This window comes from Balaenoptera borealis (genome assembly GCF_965194805.1).
Source record: "Balaenoptera borealis genome assembly, chromosome: 11".
Taxonomy (NCBI): Eukaryota; Metazoa; Chordata; class Mammalia; order Artiodactyla; family Balaenopteridae; genus Balaenoptera; species Balaenoptera borealis.
This window is the reverse complement of record NC_138868.1, coordinates 6047518-6072820: the sequence shown is the minus strand read 5'-3', so window position 1 is coordinate 6072820 and position 25303 is coordinate 6047518. Positions and strand designations below refer to the sequence as shown.

The following is a 25303-nucleotide window of genomic DNA, read 5'->3' as shown; positions in this document are numbered from 1 at the left end:
ATGTCTGACCGCATTCTGCAGGACTGCTTCACTTGGCTGCCCTATTTACAAGTTAAAATGATAACTTCTCCATTGGTTCCTCACCCCCATATACATTTCCTTCTAAAATCTCGTTATTGCTTTCTCCTCCAACCCCCAGGCTTGCCACCACGGAGTACAAATACCCAGATTCCCTGAGCACGCCGCAATGTGTGACTTTCTCTTCCTTCATACAGTGGGGATTTTACAGTTATACCTGAAGAACAAAAGAAGGTGTCTGTGTAGTGCTGATGTAGTACTCCATTTAGTCCCACGACAGATTATTCCAGTTACATTATCCACATGTTTACTTTGGCATACTGAATCTGCTCTTCTTAAGAGAAAGGGATAATTATTCTGTGTACTATCTGGTCTACCACATCTCATGTTTGGAAACGTTCTGGGCCTGCACACACCTGACCCTGTCTTTGTCACAGCTGATGATAGTCAGGGTCTGCTCAGCCAGGGCCCTTGGCCGATTATGCTAAAGATGGGGCTGCTTTCCTGGAAAGGTCTCTGAGCCCTGAAAAGAAATGGTTGTTTTTATATGGGAAGCAATGAAAGAACAAAGCTTTTCCTATAGGAGGCCACCAAGGCAAATACTATTGCCCTGAAACCTCCAGTTGCCGAGCCAGAGACAAGAGGGAAAGCCACCTGCTCCTTTTTTTTATACTTCACTGGATCTAAAATACATTCTCCTGTGTTTTTGTTTACATACTTAGGATGTATCTCGTGGCTTCCCAGGGTGATGTCATTCTACTGGTCAGTGGATTGGGAACCTGTTACTTATCTGATCCCTGTCTGAACTCCCTCGATCCCCTATTGGGGTCCTCTCTATTGAGACAGAAGGTGGGGGTGAGTAATCACCACCTATATGCTCCACTCTCCACCGTCAGGCTGAGCAGTGGCTGAGACTAGGCTGTCTTCCATTTTTGAAAACAGTTCGAGAGAATCACGAGTGAAGAAAGTTATGCACCGGGGAAGCAGTCATTCACTGCCTCAATACTGCTTGTTAATATCATGGTGAACGTCTTTGGTCTAAAAAGAGGTTTGACATTGGTCAACCCAGCAAAGAGGAGGTCATTGTCATGGGGAAATGAGGTCATGGTAGGGAGACTCACAGAATAATGTGGTTCTTGGCGGGCTTGGATGCTGGGGGCAGAGTGGGAAACCTGACACACAGGAGACCAGGGCCAGAAGGAAGAACAGGGGCATGGGCAGAGAGGCTTGTGGTCAGGAAAGCAAAGACACCCAGAGGCAGTAAGAGAAGCTGAGCTGTTTAATCACCTCCTTGGCCAGACTCAAGGCCGTGGTTGCCCCTGAACAACTCACACCCGGAAGCTGTTGAGAGTTGCTGGAGATGGAGGGGCTGCTTGAGTCAGAGGATGAGGGAGGATGGGAAGGGGGAGCTTCGGCGTCTCTGACTTGTCATCTGGCAATCTTGCCCCCAGGTCCTGCTTCAGCTCTGAGAGGTTCCTGGCTGGCCCCCAGGGGCAAGGACTGGATGGCGTGCCCTAGCTGTGGCGGGAGAGTGACCCCGAGGCAGGGGCAGCTGTTCCCCACGTGGCCTATGGAGAGGGTGCCGCGCTCTCTGCGCTGCGGTGGGGATAGAGGCGTAAGGCTAGGGGAGGAGGGCAGAAGGGGGGAGTGGAATTGGGGGTTGCCTGGGCCCCACCACCAGTCTGGAATTAAATAGCAGAAGAGAAGGGTTGCCCTTGGGGACACTGACTTGTCTCCAGAGACAGTTCCTGGTGATGGGTTGACCTTGGCAACAGACCCTAGCAGCAGGCAGTTGTCCTGACAAGAGGGTGGTCCCTGTCGACGGTCCCTGGCAGTTTCCTGGACAGAGGGAGGCAGCTGGCCTGGGAGTCTCGCCCCCAACTACTTGTTCTTCTTGAAGAAGCTGAAGCGCTTTTCTCGCTCTCTTTCTCTGCCATCCTTGCTGCGAAGTACGACAGGTCCCTCCGCCCCGACCGGTGATACCGGGGGCATGGTCATGGCCCGGGTCATGGCCCGGGTGGCAGTGGGCACCGCTGGCTCTTCAGGCTCTCCAGAGGCCGAGGACACAGTGGCAATGGCTGCATTCACCACCCTCAACCACGAGCTCATCTCTGCCTGCAGTGGGGCGCGGAAAGACAACTGGTCAGCTTGGAGGATGCTATGCTTGGGTGGCTGGCTCGCCCACGGTGGGGAAGCGGAAGAGGAGGAGGTGGAGATGACTGCCTCATCTCAGTGGAGAAAAAGACCCCTTTAAGGTAGGGAACATGTTTTGGTGTGGCCTTCACAAACATCCAGTTGGCACATTGTGGGTTGTCTGATATCAAGGAATGAGACACTTCAGACAAGGAAAAAGAGAGAGGCGAGGGAAGAAAGAAATTTGCATCTGGAGGTTCTAAGACTGCACAGAGAGAAGGGGGACATGGGAGGAGAAGGGACAGCTCACCTCATCCTTGGCCTGGAATAAATATTCTTTCCCATCCTGTAAGCTGTTGGGAGAGAGAGAAACCTCAGGGCAGAGCTGAAACTCTGACTGGCCAGATCGGGGCTGGTGAGAGCTCACTATCACCCAGAGACCAGGCTGGAGAACATGCCCGGGGAACTCAGAGCCAGATCAGACACGTTCTGCACATTCTTCAGATTCCCAGGACTGTGCCAAAGCAAATCCTTCCTGATTGGCTGCCGAGGACCAGGGTGAGCTCACTTCCATCCCAGGCCCTGCCTCCTGCTCTGGCTGCCGGCTGGCAGGCAGGGGCAAGCCCCCGGGTGTACCTGGAGACAGGGGAGTGCCAGCATCCTGCTTCAAGATCTCCCAGGCAGGATAATTTTTCAGCTTGACAGGCCTGCGTCTTGGTGCTCCTCCCCTTAGTGTGGAAGACAACCAGATCCCCCGCCTCTCCCTCCTTGACCTCTCTGTCCCCTAGTGGCTCCCCTGTGCCTTGTATCACTGTGACCTTCCCTCCCATCCTGAGGGCACGTTCCATTCCTACCCCAGCTTGAAGACATGCTTGCGCTTTCGATAATCAAAGGCAACGCTGCCCTGGGCCCTGGCCAGGCTGACAGGCACTTCTCCGTGGTACGGCACTCCTGCACTGGCTGCCTTAGCATCCTTGTAAAAGCCAAGGCTCCCACGCCGCAGGACACAGTACACGTTCTGCCATGACCTAGGAGGGACATGGTGCAGGTGACGAGGAGGAGACGCAGGTGCCTGACTGGCCTTTGAGGGGCCAGTCATCCTGGGAACAGCTTGGTTGTCCGAGGACTCCCAGTGCCACTCCTGTCATCAGGCCCATCGTCTCTATACCCTCCCGGCCCTCACCTGAGGCCCCACCTGCTCCTGAGTCCTACCCCCCCATCCCCCCGGTCTAGGAAGAGGTTCTGGGCAAGCCTCTCCAGAAGGCAGGAGCCGCAGGGGACACAGGCACCACATGACCAGACCCAGTACCTGTTGGCGGCTTTCTTGCCAAAGGCTTCCATCTCCTGTTTGCGGCACAGCAGCCCCTCCATCTGTTCTTGGGCAGAGAGCTCCGGGCCGCGGGTGGGCAAGGTGGCAACCCGGGCTGACTCGGATGACCTGCTCTGGGGCATTATAGGAGGGGTCGGGCCCCGTGTCCGGGTCTGCTTCTCTCCCCGTGGCCCATTGGCCTCGTCCCCAGCACCAGACCCCTGTGAAGAAAACGGTGTCTGTGTCAAAAGATAAGATGGGAGGGCTTCCCTGGTGGCGCAGTGGTTGAGAACCTGCCTGCCAATGCAGGGGACACGGGTTCGAGCCCTGGTCTGGGAAGATCCCACGTGCCGCAGAGCAACTAGGCCCATGAGCCACAATTACTGAGCCTGCGCGTCTGGAGCCTGTGCTCCGCAACAAGAGAGGCCGCGATAGTGAGAGGCCCGCGCACCGCGATGAAGAGTGGCCCCCACTTGCCGCAACTAGAGAAAGCCCTCGCACAGAAACGAAGACCCAACACAGCCATAAATAAATAAATAAATAAATAAATAAATAAATAAATAAATAAATAAACAAACAAACCCAAAGTTTAAAAAAAAAGATAAGATGGGAGACACCTAGCCTGCAGGTCGCAAAGCTGGAAGTCCAAGAGCTGGTCTTGCCACCTCCACGCTTCCTCTGAGTCTCTGCCCTCTCCTGACCCCGCTGTCCCCACCACCCAGCTCACATACCCATTTCGTCCCATATCTCCCAGTTATCAATACCCACACCTCCAAGAGAAACTCACAGGCGCTTCTGGGAAGCTGCCCTGCTCAAGTCTCTGTTGTTCCACCAGGGGCTACAAGGACAAGACGCTGTACGCAGATGTGCAAGGGGAGGGGCTAAGATTCTGACGGGGGCGCTTAGGGCGGCAGGAGTCACCTGTGGGGCTTCCGCATCTGTGCAGACGCCGTTCACGCTGGCTGGCTGTGAGGGTGCTGGCAGGCGGGGCTGGGCTCTGGAACGGCAGAGGTGACAGAGAACGTGAGGTCTATGCGTTGCTCTGGCTCAGCCTCCTCTTCCTCCCCGAAGTGTCCCACCTCCCACCTGTCCCAGGTAGCATCGGGCGCTGTCTGGCTGTCCACCAGGGCCCCTTCAGGCAGACCGGCGGTGGGCTCTGGGGCAGGGGGCCGTTTCCTCCGTTCCTCTTCCTCCCTCTTTCTTTTCCGCTCCTTCTCCTGCTCCTCCAGCTGTCAAAAAATTCTGAGGTCAGAGCATGGAAGGTCCCAGGCACTGGGGAAAGCTGAAATGTCTCAGCTCTAGTCTGATGAAACAGGAAGAATGGAGACTATAATTCCAGAAGAAGGCGGGGATTAGGAGTTATGGGGGAGATGGTGTCTCTTAGTGCCACCCAGGGAAAAAGATGGCTCCTAAAGCTGAGGTGACAACAGGGCACTCTTGGCTCACATCTGGGAGATGCTGGGGCAATAGGAAGAGAAGAAATGTCTTCTTCAAGCAGGAGAGCGCGCAAAGTCTGGGGCAGTGGGATGGGGCCGGTATTTCTGGGGTCCTGTAGCCCTCACCGCCGTGAGCTTCTCCAGTGCGCTGAAACGCTCCTCCCAGGCCACTGCGGACTTCTGGAAGGCTTCGTGCCGCTTGATGAGGCTCTCGACTTCATCGACTGTGCAACCCAGCTCAGCACTTCGCACCAACGGCTCCTGGCTGCACAGCCAGGCCTCCGCCATACCTGCGTCTCTCCCAAACACGAGCACCTCCAAAACTGCAGGGATTAGGGGTCGCAGGGAGGTGGCAAATCAGGGTGGGCAACGACAGGGTATTATAGCCACAGCAGCTTCAAGCACAAGGACACAGAGAAAGCCACTGCCCCAGAGCAGGAGCTTAGGGCAGAGCCAGGCAGTGCCAAGGGTGGGGGCCTTGAATTTCATGCCCCAGATTCCTGGTCTCGCCTACTCTGGAAACTACAGGGTGCGAGACCCCCAGCCGCTCCCTCACCGCCCAGGGCCTGGAGCCCTCAGTCAGTTTCCTACAGCAGCTCACCAAGCTGCAGCCAGTCCATCTTCTCCTGCCACTTGTCAGCTGTCTCCTGGCGCCGTGCCTGAAGCTGAGACAGCTTCTCTGAGATCTGGGTTGGGGGGGAGGGGGCGGAGATGCGAGTTAGCACCCAGCGGGGCCTTGCCAGGGTCCCTGGGGGGGTCTCACGTGGGGGAACCAGTGATTTCTTATTTCAAGAGGCAGACAGTTCTGGGGGAAAGATAAAATGGGGAGATCCCTGAACAGCACTAAGGGGAAGGTGAAAGGTTTCTGCAAAGAAAGAATGAAAGGAAGCAGGAAGACTCAGAGGAGAAGTCAGCATTCAGGCCTCCCCCGTGAGGGTGCCCGGCTACGCCCAGGCCTCACACACCTCCTCAGCCGCGTAATGGCTCCTGGCGAGCAGCCCCTGTCCCATGTCGATGCAAGAGGAGAAGCGGTCAGCCCTGGCCTCTATCTCCGCCTTGATGCCTTGGTGGTTCTTGATGACCAGGTCTGCGGAGGACACGTCCCTGGGGGCACAGAGACCACATCACCTGCTGCCCACAACCCTATCCCGGCCACCAGCCCATAACCCCCGGAGGCCGCCAGGCTCTGTGGGCCTCACCGGGGCCGCTCCTGGGCATCCATCTGCAGGTTCACTCCGTCCATCCACAGCATCAGCTCCCGGACAGCCTTGAAGAAGCGGAACTTGTCCGTGGTGTCCAGCAGCAGCTGGCAGCGGGCTGCAGAGCTTCCCTGAAGCTGCGCCCAGGCCTCGGCCACGGCCTGCATGTGGCGGCCGATCTCCTCCGCCTTGTCTCCGGCGTAGGCCTTCTGGAGCCGGTGGCCATCATCCTGCACCTGCTGGGCCTGCCGGGGCCCAGGTCAAAGTCAGGCAGAGTTGGGAGACTCTGAGGGGCTGCAACCTCCCTCGGTCCTGACCTCTGCTCAACACCTCCTGCCCATTTTACCAGCCGGAGAAGCAGGAGGAGGAGTGGGGGTGGGTGTGCTGGGAAAGATGAGGGCTGGAGTCCAGAGTAAGCCCCGTCATACTCTGCCCTGTAGGGTCTTACCAGGGGGCCTGGGCTTAGCCTGGGGATCAACGCTTTAAAAGGGTCACTAGCTGGGTGAGCTTTCAGAGGCCTGTCCAGCTCGTGGGGGACCTCAAAGATTGCTAGAGTGAGATTTTCGGCCTGAAGAAGGGACTTCGGTGGGGGGCCGACTGGGTTTAAATGGCTGCAGGAAGGATCTATGCTTATTTTGTGTAGGTCTAACACCTGAGTGGGACCAACAGATGGTCAACATGAAGTACAACATGAAGAATCTTCTACCCACCAGGACCATCTGAAAATGTCACAGGCCCTCACAAAGCCTTGTCATTACAGGTGTGGACGGGGTGGCTAGATGTCCCCTGGCCAGAGATGGTTTCCTGGAACCATCCTAACCTCACCCCTACGTGGCCCTGCAGAGGATGCGATCCCTCCAGCCTCCCCATGTTCCCCACGGAGTCTCCTCTAAGTGCCCCCGTCCCTCCCCCTGCCTCCACCCATGCTTGAGTCAGACCTGGGCGCTGAGGGCCTGGATGTCGTGCTCAAAGGCACAGTGTCGGCGCTGCAGGGCCTCGGCAGCGTTGAGGTCCCGGCCGGTCCCGTCTGGAAGCTGCTGCTGCTTGTGCTGCACCCGCGCCAGGGCCTGGCGCGCACCGTGCAGGAAGCGCTGCAGCTCGTGTGCCGCTGCCAGCACCTGACCCCGCGTGTCCAGCAGCTCGAGCAGGTCAGCCCAGGCCTCGTTGAGACTGTCCTTCCACTCGGCCACCGTGGCCCGGGCGGCGTGGCCCCCGGCGATGAGTCCGTTGGCCAAGGTGTTGGCGCTGTCCACGCGCTCCTGGCCGATGGTGCTCGTGTCCCGGGAGAACTCTCGGAATTTGTCCCGGAGCATCTGGCAGAGGAAGCGGTTGCACGGACAACACTGTGACACTGGAGGATGTGGTCCCTGACTCGCGGGGCAAGTCCTTTTACCCCAGACTGAGAACCCACTTCTTTCCCTGGGCCACATGGGCCAAAATAGATTTCTTCAGCAGGGCCGAGTTAGGCAGCAGAAGCAACTGGTTCCCGTTGACCCTGGATTTGACTGACACGCCCAGCCTCCAGCCCCCAGCAAAGGGGTACTTGGAACCTTTAGTCTACAGACAAGGATACCCTAACTGTGGTCCATATTTCGGCACCAATGAGTGTCCAACCCCCAAACTGTGGAGAGGAATCTCAAGTCCCCAGTGTACTGGTGAGTTCTGTTGGAAAACAGTGATCGGTCATTTCCTTTTTGCCCACATCTATGCGTGGCCCCACGTCCTCCTTTCTGCACGGTTCTTCCAATTAAATATCTCAGAACCCAGAGGACAGCGTCTGCACGACCTGGTCTTGTGCCCCTGCCCCTTGGTGCTCGGCCCAGGATGAAGGGCTAGTCTCCCAGTGGGTCCTCTACCCTTCCTGGAGCCCACGTGTGGCCGCCGTCCTACCCGCACTCACAGTCACGTGCTCGTAGTCCTGGCCCAGCTCGTGCGAGGCCGCCACCACCTCGCGCTCCTGGATCCACTGCTCCAGGTCGTCCAGCTCCCGGCGGAGCTGGCACAGACGCAGGTGCTCATGCAGGCGCTCCCGCCGCTCTCCCGCCAGCTCCTTCAGGCTGGCGTACAGCTTGTCCACCTGGGCTTGGCGGATCGATATGCGCGTGCTGCGGGGGAGGGGAGGACACACTGCTCTGACCCCTAGTCTATCCCAGAGAGTCCTGCCCCCCAACTGCTGGCCAAGTCCCTGCTTCTCCAGCTTTCTAGGTGGTCCTGTACACATGCAGTACGGAAGGCTCTGCAATCTCTGGGCCTGTCTGGAACTGGCTCCCCTCTCCCCCAGGGACTGGCCTGGGGGTCCAGGTGCTATGCTCACTTCTCTGGGTGCTCGTGGTCAATCATGTCTTGGCTGCTGGCTGCCAGCTGGTGGATGGTCTGGGCGTAGTCGGCCAGGGCTTGTTCCAATACCTGATGCTTCTTCACCTCTGCCTGGGCACTCAGCTCGTCCTGGGGGAGGGGAGAGTGGCAGTAGAGAGTAGGGGGAGGGGGGAGGAAAGCCGTAGCCTGAGCTCTGGTCTGGCTCTCACCTTGGCCTTCTCCTGGCCCATCATGTGTAACTCCTGCTCGCCCATCCAGGCCTCTGCCTCCGCGGCATCACGGTAGAACTGCTGGGCCCGCAGGGCCTCCTCCAGTCGCTTCCCTCGAAGCTCCAACTCGTGCCCCAGGCGCTTCCACATTTCCTGTAGCTCGGCCAGCTCCGGGCCTGCTGCTGCCGCACCCAGAGTGCGCTGTCGCTCCGTTAGGTCCGCGATCCGTGGCTCGTGGCCCTGGATCTCCTTCTGCAGGGTCTGTCCATAGCGACAGAGGAGGAGACGCTGAAAGCCTTGCCAAGGGACCCCCTCACCCTACATCCCCCCCTTACGCTTACTCAACAGCAAGCCCCCCTTCACACCGTTGTTTCTCATCCTCCCTGTGTCCTCCCACCTCCCCTCTTTTCTGGCCCATGATGCCCCTTCAGTCCACATGACCTCCCACCAGGGGAACCCACCCTCCCGAGGTGAGGAAAGGCGAACCACTGAAGTCTAGGATTACACCCAGCAACCAGGGGGAGCCAGAGAAACCCCAGTTCTTAAGAAAACACACTTTCAAGTCTGGGGAGGCTCTTGGGACCCTTTCTTCTGCCTTTAGCCTTTGCCTCACCTGGTTTTTCTTCATGAGGAGCTGGACACTGGGCAGATCCTTGCCATGTTCCATGGAGCTAGCCATGGGGAGCCGCTCCGTCACCCACAACTGGATACGAAAGTGGGGGTTAGTGGAGGTCCGGAGGGCAAAGTCAGAGCTAGGGGTTGGATAGTGGGGATTCCTGGGGGAAGGTTTTCTAGGGCTCCCGGTTCTGGGGTCAAGGGACCTAGAGGGTGTCCCCAGGTGTCCCTAGAGGGTTGACTTTCAATGCCAAAGGGAAGAGAAAACAGAGCACTGCTGGCATCCCCCCAGCATCCAAGAAGGAGATTAGAGAGCCAAAGACAGGGAATAATTTACCATGATGGAGGCTCTACCCCGTCCCAGGTCCCGGAGACTCACGATCTCATCCTCCACGTCCCGGTGGAACTGGTGCTGCTCGCGAGAGGCTTGCAGGCGCCGGCAGCGCTCCTTCATGGGCTGGCACAGGGCCCTGAACTTCTCCTCCACAGCCCTCGAGGTCCTCTCCACCTCCCCTGCACCCTGGTCTTCCTGGGCCAGAGCTTTTGCCTGTGCCTGGATTGCTTCCACCTCCTTCTCTCGCACAGCCATCTCCCTCTCCAGCATCTGCCAACCGGAAGAGGAAGGAGGTGTTATCACCGTGCCTCCACCTTCAAGCTCAGCGGAGACACTGGTCTATATCGAGCCAATCATGAATTCTTATCCCTGGGGCTCGCCCCAGGGAGAGTATCCCTTCATGGCCTACATCAGTGGATCTCAAACTTTAATATATATGAGAATCCACGGGATGTGAGAACTGTGCTAGTTATCAATTTACTGTCTCTCAGTCCCCAATCCATCTCAGTTCCAAGTCCATCTTTGCCCATTTTGAGTCACTGGAACTGGACCCTGTAAGTATTTCTCCTTTGCCAGCTGGTGCAACACTAGGCCTTGTCCGTAGAGGGCGCTGGAGGGACACCACAATGCACAGGTGAGGCAGAGGCTTCTAGCTACGGTTCCAGTGTGCTTTCCTTCTTGCTCCTACGGCACAACTGCCCACGGTGTGCAGGAGACCCGGTGGCCCTCACCCTCCAGAAGGTTTTGCTGGCATCTCAGTGGCAACTTCCTGATGGCCAGCCTTGGCCTGCCAGATTCAGACCTGCTCTGGTCTGTGACACCCCAGCAAATTTCTACGCCATCCAGCGGGCCTCTGCCTTCACCATGAGGTCTGAAACTCAGCCTTGGGGTAGGAGGAGGGCATCCCATTCCTTCCTGGGCACCCCCTCCTCAGTCCTAGAGGCAGTAGCTGCTCCCTACATTTGCTATTCCTGCATTCTTTAGACCAGGGGTCAGCAAACCCAGCCCCCAGCCGGGTTTTGTAAATAAAGTTTTATTGGCACACAGCCACACCAGTCTTTTACGCATCGACTATGGCTGCTTTTACCCTACGAGGACAGAGTTGAACAGTTGTGACAGAGACCGTATGACCCTCAAAGCTCAAAATACTATTTGGCCCTTTACAGAAGAATGTTTTCTGATCCCTGCTTTGGAGTTCTCTTTACCCCACTGGCAGGTAACCCTCTTTTATTAATTAGTAGTTTTTTCACTAAAGTTTCCTTGTTCAAGTTAGAGTGTGGTTTCTGTCTCCCGACTTTACTCTGACTGACACACACTCCTAGAGATTCTGACACTGGTGGCCCATGGAAATCGCCTTGAGAAATACCAGTGAAGATGCTGTCTGCGAGGCCTGAGGATGGCCTCGTGAATCTCAAGAGCTACTGACTCCCCCCTCCTTTCTTCTGCTGTTCACCAGTCCCACCAAAGGCCCGCCGTGTACCTGCTGCTTCTTGAGCAGGATGTTGACGCTGGTGAGGTCCTTGCCGTAGTCGTCGGAGTGCAGCTGGGCCTGCAGGCTCTCCAGCCAGCTCTCCAGGGCAGAGCAGCTCTGGGCAAACAGCTCAGCTCGGTTGGCATCGAAGAGGCTGCGGGCTTTGGCCTGGGTGGTGGTCTCCAGCTCGTCCCAGCGCCTGTGCAGGTCGTCTAGCTTCTCCCACACCAGAGCTTTCAGCTCCGGCTTCTCCAGAGTCAGCTCCCGCCCTTCCTGGGTGTGGGAAAAGGAAGGGGTCAGTGTCAGAATTAGATACCACTGAACACGAGCAGACAGCAGAACAGGGACCTAAAGGGCAGCAGAGACCTGAAGTGAGGGCAATCCTACCGACTTCTTGGGTGTTCTCCAAGCTTTCTAAGCTCCCCTGCCCTCACTGCTGAGTAAACCCTACTCCTTCCTCAAGGTCCCATCAAACCTCGTCTCAGTTAAGAGGCCACTGCGCTCTCTCCTTATTTTGAGTTCCCTGGTGCTTGTGGTTTTCAGTGTCATATTGCACGTGCTATTGTGTTATCGGCCATCATTTTGTGTTTCTCAGCTCATTACCTCTCACCTGAACTATGGCAAGTGACCCTCACCTGGTTTCCCTACTCCCAGCCCTTCTGCTTGAGGACTTTGGTTTCTGGAGAGGTGAGGGCAGTGTGACTTGATCTGTACGCAAGGTGGCCTGGAAGTGCCAGGGAGTTACTGCCCCCAGAAACAGCCCTCAACCAGCGACAGCCAGGGCGTTGGTGGACGAACACTGGGAGTCCTTGCTTTGGTTGGGATAACTCTGATGCACGTTCCACACCGTCGCCCAGGTGTCCCATGAGAACTGAGTGCCAGGTGCCCACTGGGGTAACTGGCATGGCAGTGGACGCTTCACTGACTACCTTCCCTTCTCCGTCTCACCTCCCCACCCGCTACTGGCATTCCTGTGATCACCTCCCGTGGAAGTGGCCTGCACTGGAAGCCTTGCTTCTAGGGGAACACAAACCAAGTCACTGCCTTCAGGCCGTTTTACACATGCCGCCAGGATGAAGAGCACCGCTGGGTAACTTTACCAACCGTCGGCACAATCCACTCTGATGCACAGTCCTTACGTGGTGATCGGGGCTTTTCATGACCCGGCCTGGCAGGCTTTTCCCACCTTTCCTTCCAAGGCCGGTTCACGCATTCTGTGCTCCTGCCAGAAGGACTTACCCCCTTGCTCCCGTACAGGCGCCCCACTTCCACACCCCTGGTTTCCGGTCTCTCTACCAAGAAACATCTTTCCCTCAACACCTCTGCCTGTCCAAATTCTACTTGTCCTTCATGGACTGCCCCGCTGGCCCCTGCTTCTAGGATTCCCACATCTCCTCTCTCCTTAGTGCCCAGGCTTTATCAGGCTCTCTCATTATATTTGTTATATTCTGCTTTGGATTGACTTTAGCTGTTGTGTACATGTCTCATATCCTGGCTCGGGTGTCATTCCTCGAGGGTGGAGCCTGCAGTGGAGTCACCTTTGTTCCCCACTCAGTGCCTAATACAAGGCCTTGCACAGAGTAGCACAAAGTAAATATTTGCTGAACAAATGGAGAAACTGGATCCACACTGGTCTCTTCCTCTTCCCAACCATCATGTCCTTGAGGGAAGGAAAGCATATTTTTATATACCTTGCAGCACCTAGCAGAGTGCTGAGCACACAGGATGTTGTCCAGGAATACTTGCTGAGTAGAAATTAAGTTTTGCCTGCGCTCAGCTCTTGAGGAAGAGCTGGGTGGGAGACCAAATACCAGGAAAGCCAGACTCAAAAACGAGGTTGGCAAACTGTGGCCCGAGGGCCAAATCTGGCCCACCACCTGTTTTTATAAATAAAGTTTTATTGGAACCCAGCTACACTCATTCGTTTATGTATTCCCTGTGGCTGCTCTGGCACCAGAGTTGAGTAATAACAGCAGAAACTGTGTGGCCTGCAAAGCCTAAGATATTTTCTGCCTGGCCCTTTATAGAAGTTTGATGACCCCACTGAAGAGTGTCCTCCTGCTCTGGACCAGGAATAGGTATCATGCTGACCCAAAGCTGCAGTCTGGCTCCGTACTAATTTGCCTTTTCTCAAAGTTCTGGAGTCACTGTCCCATGGACCTAAGACATTCGCTCCCCAGACCATTTCTTTCCACCTTGGAAGTTTGGCACCAAGGGCTCCATGATCTCTAAGCCAGATCCTGAAGCCAGGACCCTCCCCTGCACTGCGGCTGGGACGCTGACGGGAGGAGGCCCCAAAGGCTCCCTTCTTGCTGCTCCCGTCCCATTGCTCACCTTGTCCACCTTGTCCAACCAGTCCTTGTTGGCGGCCAGCTCGGCCATGAACGCCTGGTGCTTCTGCCACTTGGTGTGCAGGTTGCGGGCCTCATCATAGGACACGTCCTGGGCTGTCAGCATCTTCTCGTCAATCCAGAGTTTCAGCTGGACCGAGCATGGAGCAGGGATGGAGAAGGGCAGAGTACATTTCAGAGAGAGGGAAGCGTGAAACGGGAAGGGGGCGAGGGTGAGTCGGGGGAGGTGGTGGATGTGGGGAGAAGCCAGGCAGGGATTCACATGCTCAGGTGACACTGCAGTGGACTGACTCTAGGCTCAGAGAGCGAGGGCGTTGTGGGAAAGGGGTGGCCAGGGAACATCAGAGGCGACATAGGGGACTGAGAGCCTCACCTCGTGACAGTCTTGTAAGAAATGCTGCCGCTCTCGGTTGTCCCGAAGACGGCCCAAAAGCTGCTGCACTGCTTCTTGATTCTTCCTGTGTCTGTAATGACAGGCCCCTGTGAAGCCCTTGAACTTGCTATAAAAGGGTTATGACCCTCTAACTAACCTAGAAGCCCTCAGTCCTCCTCCTCTGGGGACAATACCTTCTGGGAGCGCTACAAGACAACCCAGGAACCCTGAGGTCCAGTGTCCAGCTACCCTAGGAGACTTCAGGGAGACGGAACTTCCCCCCCACCGTGACTTAGTCCCTCTCCAACCATTTGGTTTTTCCTCCTCTACTTTTTGTCAGCTCCCCACCCCCATCTATCGGTCTGAGTGCCATGTTCATCCTGTTTTCACTTGGTTCCCTTTAGGGCCCCTCATTTGCCCACTGTCCTCATCATACCTCCTCTCTACGGAGTCTGCCTTCTCTTGGATCTTCTCGGCATGGATGTTGCCCTTAGACACCAGCTGGCGCCCGGCTTCCAGGAGCCCGCGGATCCGCTCACCGTTGGCATCCATGGTGCTCATGAAGTCTTCCAGTTTTTTAATGGCAGCATCAGCAGCCTGGAGTGTCCCCGGCATCTCCGTGTGAGACAAAACATATTCCTGTGTGGGAGGGGAGATACCGAGCTCATTTCTCAACCTCTCAGAAGGAACCTACCAAAGGCCCTATCTGAGACATGGAAGCCAACCAGGTAGGGACAGGCAGACTCTGGCTCTGAAGACGGAGGGATGGTGCCTGATTATGTGGGAGTCTCAGAAAGTTAGAAGGGAGCTGGGCTGGAGGGCCTTTAACACTCCAAATCCTGTTCCATCTTATTTATAGCTGCTGATTACATTTCTGTTATATGACAAGCCAGGTTTTCTATTTCTTCTCTAGTCAGTTTTGGTAAGTTATATTTACATCTTTTTTTTTTTTTTTTTACTCCCGTATTTTTTTTAACATGTTCTCCCTGCCCATCCTGTTCCCTCACCTACTCCATCTGCTGCGTTTACCTCCTCATCCACCACTCCTTCACATTCCTTTGGTCCCTATTTCCCACTTCTTCCTGGTTGGGACTTTGCCCCGCGGACTCTTACCTGGCTGCTGAGCACACCCTCGGCCTGGCGAGCATCCCGCAGGAACCCCTGGAAGCCGTGGGCCTGGGCAAGACGGCCTTGTCGGCTCTCCCACATGCGGCCCAGCTCCTCCCAGCCGGTTCCCAGCGCTTCGAGTCGCTGTCGTAGGAAGAGGCACTGGGGATCGGCCTGGTCCCGGGTCACCTCCTCACCCACGGCCCGAAGCTGGCTGTACTCGCTCCGGGCCCGCTCCACCTCTCCCCGCAGGGCTGCATGTTGGGCCAGGAGGGCCTCTGCCTCAGGCAGGGTGGCCGGCCCTTCTTCAGAGGCCACAGAGGTCTGCGTGCGGCTGAGCCAGGCCTGGAAGTCATCCAAGCTGCGCAGGAAGTCCTGCAGCCGCCGCGCCTCGCCCAGCGACTCCTCTCGTCGCCGCATGGTGGCCCTGAGGTCCTCCCAGCCGGCTTGCACCTCTCCAAGCCGGGCGTTGATGGCAGGGGCTTGGGCGGGGTGGTCAGCAGCCAGGGCATTTGCCTCTTGGGTCAGTTCGCCCACCCGGGCAGCAATGGCCTCCAGGTCCCTCTCGGTGCCGGCCAGCTTACGCTGCAGCGCCAGCACCCCGGCCAGGTCATTGCCCAGGCCCTGGGTGGACTCGATGATCTTGGTCTTTTCTCTCATCCAGGCCTGGGTCTCTGTGCACTCTAAGTGGTAGTTCTGGATGCTCAGGGCTGACGTCAGAGCTGCCTTCTTGCCTTCCGCCAGGGACCGAAACTGCTGCCACCTGAGGGCAGAGGGAGTGTCCAGAGTTGCTCAGCTTTCCCGCCCTGTGCAGGTAGATTGGAAGCTTCTTCCTGCTCTCTCTCCCTTGGTATATCCTACCGCCTACTCCTGCCGTTTAGAGGGCCTGCTCCCTACTCATCTTCCCGTGACCCCTCTTGTCTGCTCCCTATCCAGGCACCAGCCTCTTCAGACGACCTTTCCCCCACTTCCATCTCTTTCATCACCACCCCCCTCCGACATATTTCAGATGGCTTTCCCTCCTCATTTTAGCCTCCCTCCCATGCCCTACAGAACTCTCTTCCAGCTGCCATCCTGTCTGCTGCATCCTTTCTCACCCCACCTGTGGTTGAGCTGCTTCTGGGTGTTGACAATGCTGTCCTTCCCCGGGGGGTTGGCCTTCAGCAACTGCTCTGCGATGTCATTCACAGCAGTAATTCGCGCTGCAAGGGCGTTCATTTCAGGCTCCAGGGTCTCGAACCTGATGGGGTGGAAGAGCTGGGCATGAGTGGTGGGAAGCAGCGGTGTGCTGGTCCACTGCCCTTAGATGCCCACGAGAACTCCTCTCCGTCAACATGAGGCTTATGGACAGGAGCCTCTGCACCTCTTCCCTACATGGTTCATAGCATCTGGGGATCAAGGGGGAGCCCCAACTCCCCCCAAACAAGTAGAAAAACTGTCATCTCTAGAGTGGCTCAAAAACATGGTAAAAATTAAAGGTGAGAACCATCTGGACAACGAGTCAAACTAATCCCTGGCACAGGGCTTCACCCTTCAGCAGAACCTCCCTTATTCCTCCTGGGACTTACCCCTTAGCTGCCTACCTGGGTCCCACCTTACTAATATGTGTTAAAAAATGAGTTGATAACGAAATAAATTTAAGTGATAAAGATGTGAAGCATAACTTCTCCCGGAACATTTCATATTCTCATAGAGCAGAGTCTGCAAATGGGCCACATAATAAATATTTTAGGTTTTGCGAGCCATTCGGTCTTTATCACGAATATTCAGCTCTGCTGTTTTAGTGCAAGAGCAGACACAGGGATGACATGCAAATGAATGGGCATGGCTATGTTCCAATAAAGCTTTATTTACAAAAACAGGCAGAGGCTGTATTTGGCATAGGGGTTTCTGACTCCTGTCATGGGATATATTGAAAAAAGCAACAAAACATCTTTAATTACATTTTTAAAACCACCAGGAAATTTGACTATAGATTGAGTAGTAGGGACTTCCCTGGTGGTCCAGTGGTAAAGCATCCGCCTTCCAATGCAGGGGACGCGGGTCCCATCCCTGGTCAGGGAACTAAGATCCCACACGCCACAGGGCAGCTAAGCCCGCGCGCCTCAACTATTGAGCCCGTGCGCCACAACTAGAAAGAGAAAACCCACACGCCAGAACTAGAGAGAAGACCGTGCGCCACAACGAAAGATCCTGCATGCCGCAACAAAGATCCCGAGTACCGCAACTAAGACCCGACGCAGCCAAAAAAGAAAAATAAATAAATAAATAAATAAATAAAAGGAAAAAGAAGATTGAGTAGTTGGTGATATCAAGGAATTGCTAATTTTGTTTTATGTGATAATGGTATTGCGTGTGGTTCTATAAGAAAAACATCATTTCTAAATTATTTTAGGATTTCTTATTCTGTAGATAAAGCTACTTCATGAGGGGTTAATCAGTGTCTCTGTCTAAAAGGTTTATAACTTCAAAGCCTTAGCTATTCTAAGCCTGCACACACAATTAAAAAATAATGTACTCCTATTGCAAATTTCTATGTTCCTGGAGAATACAGAGGTGAAATGTTAATACTGGGGATTTGCTTTTGAAAAGGAAAATTAATCAAACAGAGCAAGATATTGATGATTACTGAATTTGGGTGATGGCTATATAGGAATTTGCTGCATAATGTTTCTATTTCTGAGTATGTTTAACGTTTTTCATTAAAGCAAAAACCAGACTATTGGCAAGACTCAAAGGGATGTATGTAGCAAGAGCAGGCAGTTTATGGTGGCACCCACCATACCCCACACACATGGGGGCCACCCTATACATTGGCCCCAAACTCACAAGGCCACTCGGGAGGGCGGGGCGTGCACGGGGCCTACCTTTGCTGCACGACCTCCAGGTCCTCCAGGCGCTCAGGCAGGGCGAGCCCGTTGAGCCACTGCTCCTTCTCCTCCACCCAGAGCCCGCAGGCCCCGGCCTCGCTGAGCATGGTGTAGAGCGCCAGGGCCGCCTCCAGGGCACGTGCGCGCTCGCCCGCGCGGGCCCGCAGCTCCTCGTAGTGCCTCTCCAGGGTGGGCAGCTGGCCCTGCACCTCCGGCGTGCGGCTCAGCACGGGAGGCAGGGCCGCGGCCTGCTCCCTCAGGGTGTCCAGGGTGGGCCGGTGGCCTCGGATCTCTTCCTCCAGGGCCCGATGCTGCCGGGCCAGGGCCTGCGTGGAGAACTCGTCGTGTCCCAGCTCGGGGCTGGACACCAGGCGCAGCGCATCCACCAGCCAGGCCTCCATGTCGTTTGCGTCCGCCTGGAACTGGTAGAGGCTGGCGGCCTGGGCCAGCCGCTGGGCACGCTCCTCCGCCAGGGCCTCCAGCCTCTCCCACTGAGCCTGGAGCTCGGCGGTGCGGGCGGCGGCCTGGCCTGCCCCGGGGTGGCCCTCAGCCACTAGCTGCTGGCCCTGCTCCAGAATGAGCTTCAGGGGCCCCAGCCGGCCGCTCATCTCGCCTCGCAGGGCTGTGTGCTTGTTGAGCAGGCGGAGGACGCCGGTCAGGTCCCGGCCGGTTTCTGCCGAGGCCAGCAGGTGCTGCTGCTCTCGCACCCAGGCCTCGGCCTCGCCCACCTCCCAGAGGAAGCGCCAGAGTCGCCGGGACTCCTCCAGCCGGGCCCGCCGAGCCGCTGCCAACTTGCACAGCGACTCATAGTTCTGCTCCAGGGTGGTCACCCGCTCCAACACCAGCTGGGGGTCGCATGGTTTGTACTCTGAAACAGTCACACCAGAGGGCCAAGAGCTGTGGCCCAGCCCTCTACTGCCCCCTGTGCACCCCTAGTTACGAATCCCCCCCCACCCCACTCTCTTAGCTCTGTCGCCCACCGTCCACCCATCATCTTTCCTGTCCCCAGGTTTTTCCAGTCTTGCTGCTTCAGCTCTTAATGTTCTCCTTCCCAGCCCCTCCCTTTTCCAATTCCTCCCCCCACCCCCCCGTTTTTCACCTTTTACTGTGTCGCAGAAGCGCAGCGCAGAGGCGCTGACGGCCCGCACCCTCTCAGCCTGTACGGCAATGTCGGCTTCCACCAGCTCGTGCAGCTGCAGCAGGTCCTCCACTCCAGCCAGATGCTTGCCCAGGTCCTGGGACTGCAGCCGGCCCTGCGGGGCGCACGCGGCATGTCGATGGCCGTCTGAGAGCCGCCCGGTTCCCTCCCAGTCAGGCCTCTTGCCCCGCCACACACATGCGCTAACCTCGCCCCATCTTCCTGGATCAACCACACATCCCGACCTCTTGGGGCGGCTCCAGCTGTTGCACCCAGGTGAGCACACGTGCTCCCAGCTGTCAGCCCTCACTCACACACATAGTGACCCCTGAGTTATCTCCTGGCACCCTGGCCTCTTTGTACTCAACTCCCCTCCTGCCGAACAACTTTCCTACTAAACCCTGCTCCTGGAATCTCCGCTCTGACTCATCATCTCAGCACCAGAATTATCGCCACCCTCCTATGGTCGTGGCTCAGTCCCCAGCACCCCAGCAATCGTCAGCATCTCTGCAGACCTATCCACATCCCCGTCTCTCGCCTAGATCACTGCAACAGCCTGTGACTGGTCTCTCTGCTCCCACTCTGGCTGCCCACAGCCATTCTTCAAATAGCAGTCAAAGTGACATTTAAAAAAATGTAAAAACGCAGAATCATGTCTCTCCTCCTTTTCAAAACCTTCTAATCACTTTCAATGTTCCATGTTACTCTGAGTAAAATCCAAACTCCCTGACCAGGCCTGTAAGCCCTAAGCGAGCTGGCTGCTTCCTCCCTTACCTCATCCCCTGTCCCCTCCCTGTTCTTACAGCAGCCCACCCCCACCCCCCGGCCTCCCTTCTCATCCGGAACATGCCATGCGTGAGCAGGCCAAGGGCCTTTCTGTTCCTTCTGCCTGGAAACATTCTCTCCTTAGATCTCCCTGTGCTGGCTCCTTGGGACATTCTGCTCTCAGCTTAAATGGCATTTTTCAGAGAGGCCTTCCTGGACCCCTCCATCACTCGGCCTGTTTCTCTTTCCTCGTACGTTTCACGCCCACCTGCTATGTTGTTTATTGATAGGCCCACGGGTTTTATCATCAGTCTCCTCCCACTGGAACGTGAGCCCCATGAGGACAGGGAGCTGGTTGCTCTGTTCATCTGAACTGGGGACAGGGCCCTGGACTGGTACATACTCTGCAAAGGTTCGGCTGAGCAAATGAGCAAACGTGCCCTTCGTCCTCCCACGGTCCCAACCACCTCGACCCCACCTCCGCATCCGCTGGTACCTTCATCTCTTCCATCCAGTCCATGAGGTAGAGCAGGTCCTGGAACACCTTCTGCAGCTCCAGGTTGAGGAGGAGCCGCTCCCGCCGGGCGGCCACCATCTGCCGCAGGAAGTCCCAGAGCCGCGCCACATTGTGCTGCCGCGCGGCGATGCGCTTGATGTCGTGGTAGTGCTCAGCGGCCAGCTCGGCGGCCACGGCGTCCACCGCCTGCACCCGGCCGCTGTAGGCCACGATGTCCGTCTCGATGGCTTCGTGCTTCCGCACTGCTGCCTCCACGGCGGCCAGCTCCAGCCCAAAGTTGTCCTGGGGCGGGGACAGGGAGGGAGGGCTGGGAGCTCCGGGACGCCGCTCTGCTCACCCCCTGCCCACCCCCCGGAGCACTTCTGCTGCGAGGTGCCAACTCCACGGGGTGGCTCTAAGCGTCCTCTCTATCCCACCCCATCCTGTCTCACCGGCCCTTCTCCTGTTCAAGGCTCCGGGCCCTGGTTCCCGGGCTCTTGGTCTCCAAGTCTGTGTGATGGAGTTCTTGTTTCTTTAGCTCCCCACCTCGCAGGGCTCCTTATCCACCACTCTCTCTCACTTTCCCATGTCTCCAGACCTGCCTGGACAGGCCAAGAGCCCCCCGTGTCCTACCTGGGACACAAGGCGCTGGTTCTCGCTAAGCCAGGTCTCCCGCATGGCGGCCTTGCGGTCGAAGCGGGCGGCCAGCTGCTCCAGCTTCTCCTGGCGGATCAGCTCCGTGCGCAGGGCCAGCTCACGCTCGTGTTCAGCTTTCTCCAGCCGCTCCCAGGCCTGCGAGGTGGAGACAGGATTAGTGCTAAAGGGCCAGGGCTCAGAAAGTGAGGGCGGGGAGGGGTCACCGGGGCTGGGGGTGTAGGGTGGGTCCCAGGGAAGCTCGGTCTAGTGGGTCTGTGGAATGCGGTCAGACGCCTGTGCAGGGAAATATGAGGAACAGGGTGGCGTGAGTGCCGTGGAGCCCCATGAAAAACACGTCTGCTGCTGGACAAAGACCGGAGGGGGACAGGGCACAGTGCAAATCACTGGATTTGTTTGTGGTGGTGGGGCTGTGGGCGAACCCTATTACTTTTGTTAATCTTATGCTGTCTGTAAAAAAAATGAAACAAAAGTAGGGCCAGTGAGTCTAGGGTATGCTGAACAAGATAAGGGACTGGGGTATAATTTGCATGGAGAGACCGAGGGAGGAGGAGGGGGACGTGCAGGTCTCGGGAGAGGATGTGGCAGTCACGCCTGCACCCGGGATGGGTGGGGTTCAAGCCAGGCCGAGGGTTCAAGCAGGGACAGTAGGGGCTGGTGCTGAGGGTGGGTCGTCCCAGGGATGGAAGGGAGGCTGTGGACCTTGTTGATGTCGGAGATGAGCCGGCCCTCGCGGGGCGTGTAGACCTTCTGGTTGTTGGCCCGCAGCTTGCTCTGGATGGTGAACAGCAGCACTTCCAAGTTCCCTTTCTCAGTGAACCTGAGGCAGGAGGCCAGGTGGGGTCAGAGTCAAAGGCCACGAGGGGCCCGGGGACTCTTTACATTTCAAAATGAAGTTGTTCTGTGTTGCTTTTCTTCTTGTAAAAGCTTGTGAAAATACTGGCAAACCACGTTTAAAAAGAACCTAATTTTAAAACAACTGAAAACCACACAGACACGACCACTGTCACCCTTGGGCATGTACGTACTGCATTTTTGCTTTACACAGATGGGATCTTACCATAACCATGGCTAACATTTGTTGAGGACTCACTCACCGAGAGCCAGGCCCTGTTCTCAGGGCTTTGCACGCATTAACTCCTTCTCACTGTTACCTACATTCTCTCATTACCCCCATTTTCCAGATGTGAAAACCGAGGCACAGACAGGCTAAATAATGCCCAATGCTCACAAGGGCAGGTGGCAGAGCCAGGATTTGAACTCAGGTACTTTGAATCTGGACGCTTAGCCCTTTGCTCTCTGCCGTCCACAGACAACTGTCTTGTAACTCTTATGTTTCATGAACGTCTTTTCAGGTCAATAAATGCATTTCTCCAATATTATTTTCTGTGGCTGTCCCATAACTTATCTTTCTTTTACAAAGGTCACGTTCGTGAACATCCTTGAAGCTACATCTTTGTTCAATGCCCAGAGGAGGACTTTCTGGGTCAAAGGGCACACCTCAAATCATTCCCTGGAATGCACAGGAACAGATGTTTTCTGGATTAATATTAGTTTTGGAGCTGAAACACATTAACTCCGAAAGAGCTCAAAAACAAAAAACACAGAAGTTTTAGCATGTACTGTATAGAATCATCTAGTAGTAATTCCATACTTCAACAGTCAGTTGCTAAAATACATAAATGATGAGAACCTGTGCAATGTGCAAGTGACCAGCCACATGCATGTATTGCCAGTGACTACCTGCCTGTCGGGTCCAATCCCCTGTCCTTAAGCTGGGATTGGGTTGCCGAGACACCCCGACCAATCTCATCTGAGTAGACTGCACCGGCTCTACATACCATGGCAATCATTTCCACAGCGTGATTTCTTGTAATGGGGGACCATTAAAATTTTTTACTTTGGGGCTTCCCTGGTGGCGCAGTGGTTGAGAATCTGCCTGCCAATGCAGGGGACTCGGGTTCGAGCCCTGGTCTGGGAAGATCCCACATGCCCCGGAGCAACTGGGCCCGTGAGCCACAACTACTGAGCCTGCGCGTCTGGAGCCTGTGCCCCGCAACGGGAGGGGCCGCGATAGTGAGAGGCCCGCGCACCGCGATGAAGAGTGGCCCCCGCTTGCTGCAACTAGAGAAAGCCCTCGCACAGAAACGAAGACCCAACACAGCCAAAAATAAATAAATAAATAAAGTAGCTATTAATTAAAAAAAAAAAAAATTTTTTTACTTTGGAACTGCTTCTGGGGCTCTGAGCTGGGGGAAATGAGCCTCCACTGCATTTATGTGCTGCCGCATCTCCCTCCCAAAAGGCTCCCCTCATTTAGGCTTCCTGCTGTGTGAGCACAGCTTGGGGCAGGCAGGCCGTGGCAGGGTGTGGCTCAGGGACACCTACTTGGGTGGCTTCTCCACAGTGCGGTAGGAATTGAAGGACTGGAGCTGGTTCTGGACACCACTCAGGGAGTTGGCCAGCTGCCGGTCATTGAGGGTCACGATCGTTTGCTCAATCCACTGCAGCAGCTCTGAGGCCAGGGACTCATACTTCTCCACCAGGCGCTCGGCCTCCATGGCGTGGTCCAGCACCTGTGAAACCGTGCTGTGGGTTCCCTGGCCCAGTCCTCCCCTGCTCCTGCTTTAGGGGAGTAGGACCCCTAGGCCAGGCCTCCTCTGGTCTTTATGCCTACCACCCCCATGCTGGAGAGTACCTTGCCAATTCTTTTGCCTTCCACGGCCAGGGCCTTCATCTTGGAGAAATAGTGGTAGTAAGTAGCCACGTAGGTAATAATTGATTTCTCATCTGGTTGGTCCACATTCACGTCTGAGAAAAAGGACCACTCAGATCAGGCCGAGATTAGAAACCTGCTTCCCAGAAGTATGCCCACAACTCAAATCACTTACTCCAATCCTAGGAGCCTCCTAGCCCTCCCAGGCTGATATCTTTCCAGCTCCCTTCAGAGTAAAATGACAAATAAACTATTTGGACTAAAAGGGCATGAAAAGCTAACCTTTCTATTCCCCCTCTTCCTAGAAACAAGCGGAGTTTAAAATCCAGAAGCCCAAAGAGGCTTTTACCCAGTGTAAAATTAGTTGTTTGGAGAAAGAGAGACAAGAAAAGAAATAGCATTCCCATTGGGGGATGGATTGTGGACTTATGGGCTGGAAAGATGGCCAAGAAGTCATCCAATTCAGAGGCAGCAAGACAGAAGGTATGAACGAGGCCTCCTGAACCCAGGATGTTCAGAGGGATGGGCCCAGGGCGCCCTGGAAGCAGGGACAGAGGCCAGTTCTCAGGGCCATCTTGGGGCACAGTCATGGCTATTTCTTACCTCAGTCCCAAAGTTCAGCTGTGGGCCCAGGAGATGAGTGTCCTTCAAGCCAAATTAACTCCTACCACGAGGACACCAAGGCTGACTATGACTTGAAATCTCTTAATTGGTTCTCTTAATTGGGCCAGCTTGTATCCTACCTACAGGGAAGACTATTAGACCAGAAGCCCTCCTGACCCCCTCTGACCTCCCACAGGCAGGCGGGAACCACGAAAATCATCTCAGAAAGTTGTGGGATACGAGGCTTTACTTAAATATTCTTTATCATAGCCGTGCTTCTCAAACGCTCTCCAAGGAGCATTGTACTTGGCCTGCTTCGATCACTAGTTAGCTGATGTTTGTCATTCTGGACTAAGAAGGCACAGGAAAAGGGACTACAGGTGGGATGGAAGACAGGGAGAAAGTAACCAAGTCCGAAATCTGCCCAAGGAGCTTCAGAAGAAGCATTTCCAGCAAGGAAGTCACTCGGCCCTTCTGTCCTTCCCTTTTCTGGCTGCACCAAGACTGCTGACTGCTCTCTGCTCTCCCAGAGAGGTGACTGAGGAAACAGGCTCTGCAGCCAGGCTGCCTGCATTTGAATCTCAGCTCCACCAGCCGTATGACCTTGGGGAAGTCACTCAACCTTTATAGGCCCCTGTCTTCTCTTCCATAAACGGAGCATGATATTGATTTCAAAGGGGGTGTTGTGAGGATTAAATTAATTAGAGCACGTCAAGTGTAGTGCCAAGTACAAAACAAGAGCTCAGTGGCCATTCCCAGTCTCATCAGCGTTAGATCAGAACCACAGGGGCCAATGGGTAGGGTCAACTGACCATAAGGCCAGTGCTTTGTGAGACCTCAAGGTCACGGAGCTTAATTTAGAACCCTAGAGTTTTGGAATTAGAAGGGCCCTTAGAGACCACGGAGACCAATCTTCTCATTTTAGAGATGAGGAAACTGAGCCACAGAGAGGCCAAGCGACTGGCTCTATGTCACAGAGCTGCTCCGTGGAGGGGCTGGGATAGAACCATACCCCAGGGCTCCTTCTGCCACGGGACTGCCTTTCTTCCTATATTCAGATATACTTTTCATGCCATAAAATTCACCCTTTTAAAGTATACTATTCCACGGTTTTTAGTATATTCACAAGATTGTGCAACCGTCACCACGATCTAAATCCAGAACATTTCCGTCACTTCCCAAAGAAACCC

At 55.6% G+C, this 25303-nt stretch overlaps 1 protein-coding gene across 7 annotated transcripts in view; it reads right to left on the bottom strand.

Annotated features, from left to right (window-relative positions):
- Positions 1-1282: 1282 nt before the first annotated feature.
- Positions 1283-25303, bottom strand: part of SPTBN2 (spectrin beta, non-erythrocytic 2) — a 40065-nt gene continuing 16044 nt past the window's right edge. For 3 of the 7 annotated variants that reach the window (XM_082340786.1, XM_082340785.1, XM_082340784.1), the window contains 29 exons: positions 23493-23605; positions 23183-23370; positions 21497-21614; positions 20774-20932; positions 20141-20443; positions 18841-18994; positions 17739-18609; positions 15974-16111; positions 14878-15634; positions 14201-14403; positions 13765-13855; positions 13375-13521; positions 11050-11313; positions 9615-9839; positions 9234-9323; positions 8621-8881; positions 8410-8540; positions 7996-8200; positions 7034-7408; positions 6096-6340; positions 5862-6000; positions 5498-5582; positions 5023-5219; positions 4547-4689; positions 4382-4457; positions 3461-3681; positions 3006-3179; positions 2462-2504; positions 1283-2133 (listed from right to left, as the gene is read on the bottom strand). In XM_082340786.1, coding sequence (XP_082196912.1) covers positions 1900-2133; positions 2462-2504; positions 3006-3179; positions 3461-3681; positions 4382-4457; positions 4547-4689; positions 5023-5219; positions 5498-5582; positions 5862-6000; positions 6096-6340; positions 7034-7408; positions 7996-8200; positions 8410-8540; positions 8621-8881; positions 9234-9323; positions 9615-9839; positions 11050-11313; positions 13375-13521; positions 13765-13855; positions 14201-14403; positions 14878-15634; positions 15974-16111; positions 17739-18609; positions 18841-18994; positions 20141-20443; positions 20774-20932; positions 21497-21614; positions 23183-23370; positions 23493-23605 — 6350 coding nt within the window. In that variant the 3' untranslated portion in view covers positions 1283-1899. The other 4 variants (XM_082340790.1, XM_082340789.1, XM_082340788.1 and 1 more) reach the window with 3 other exon arrangements.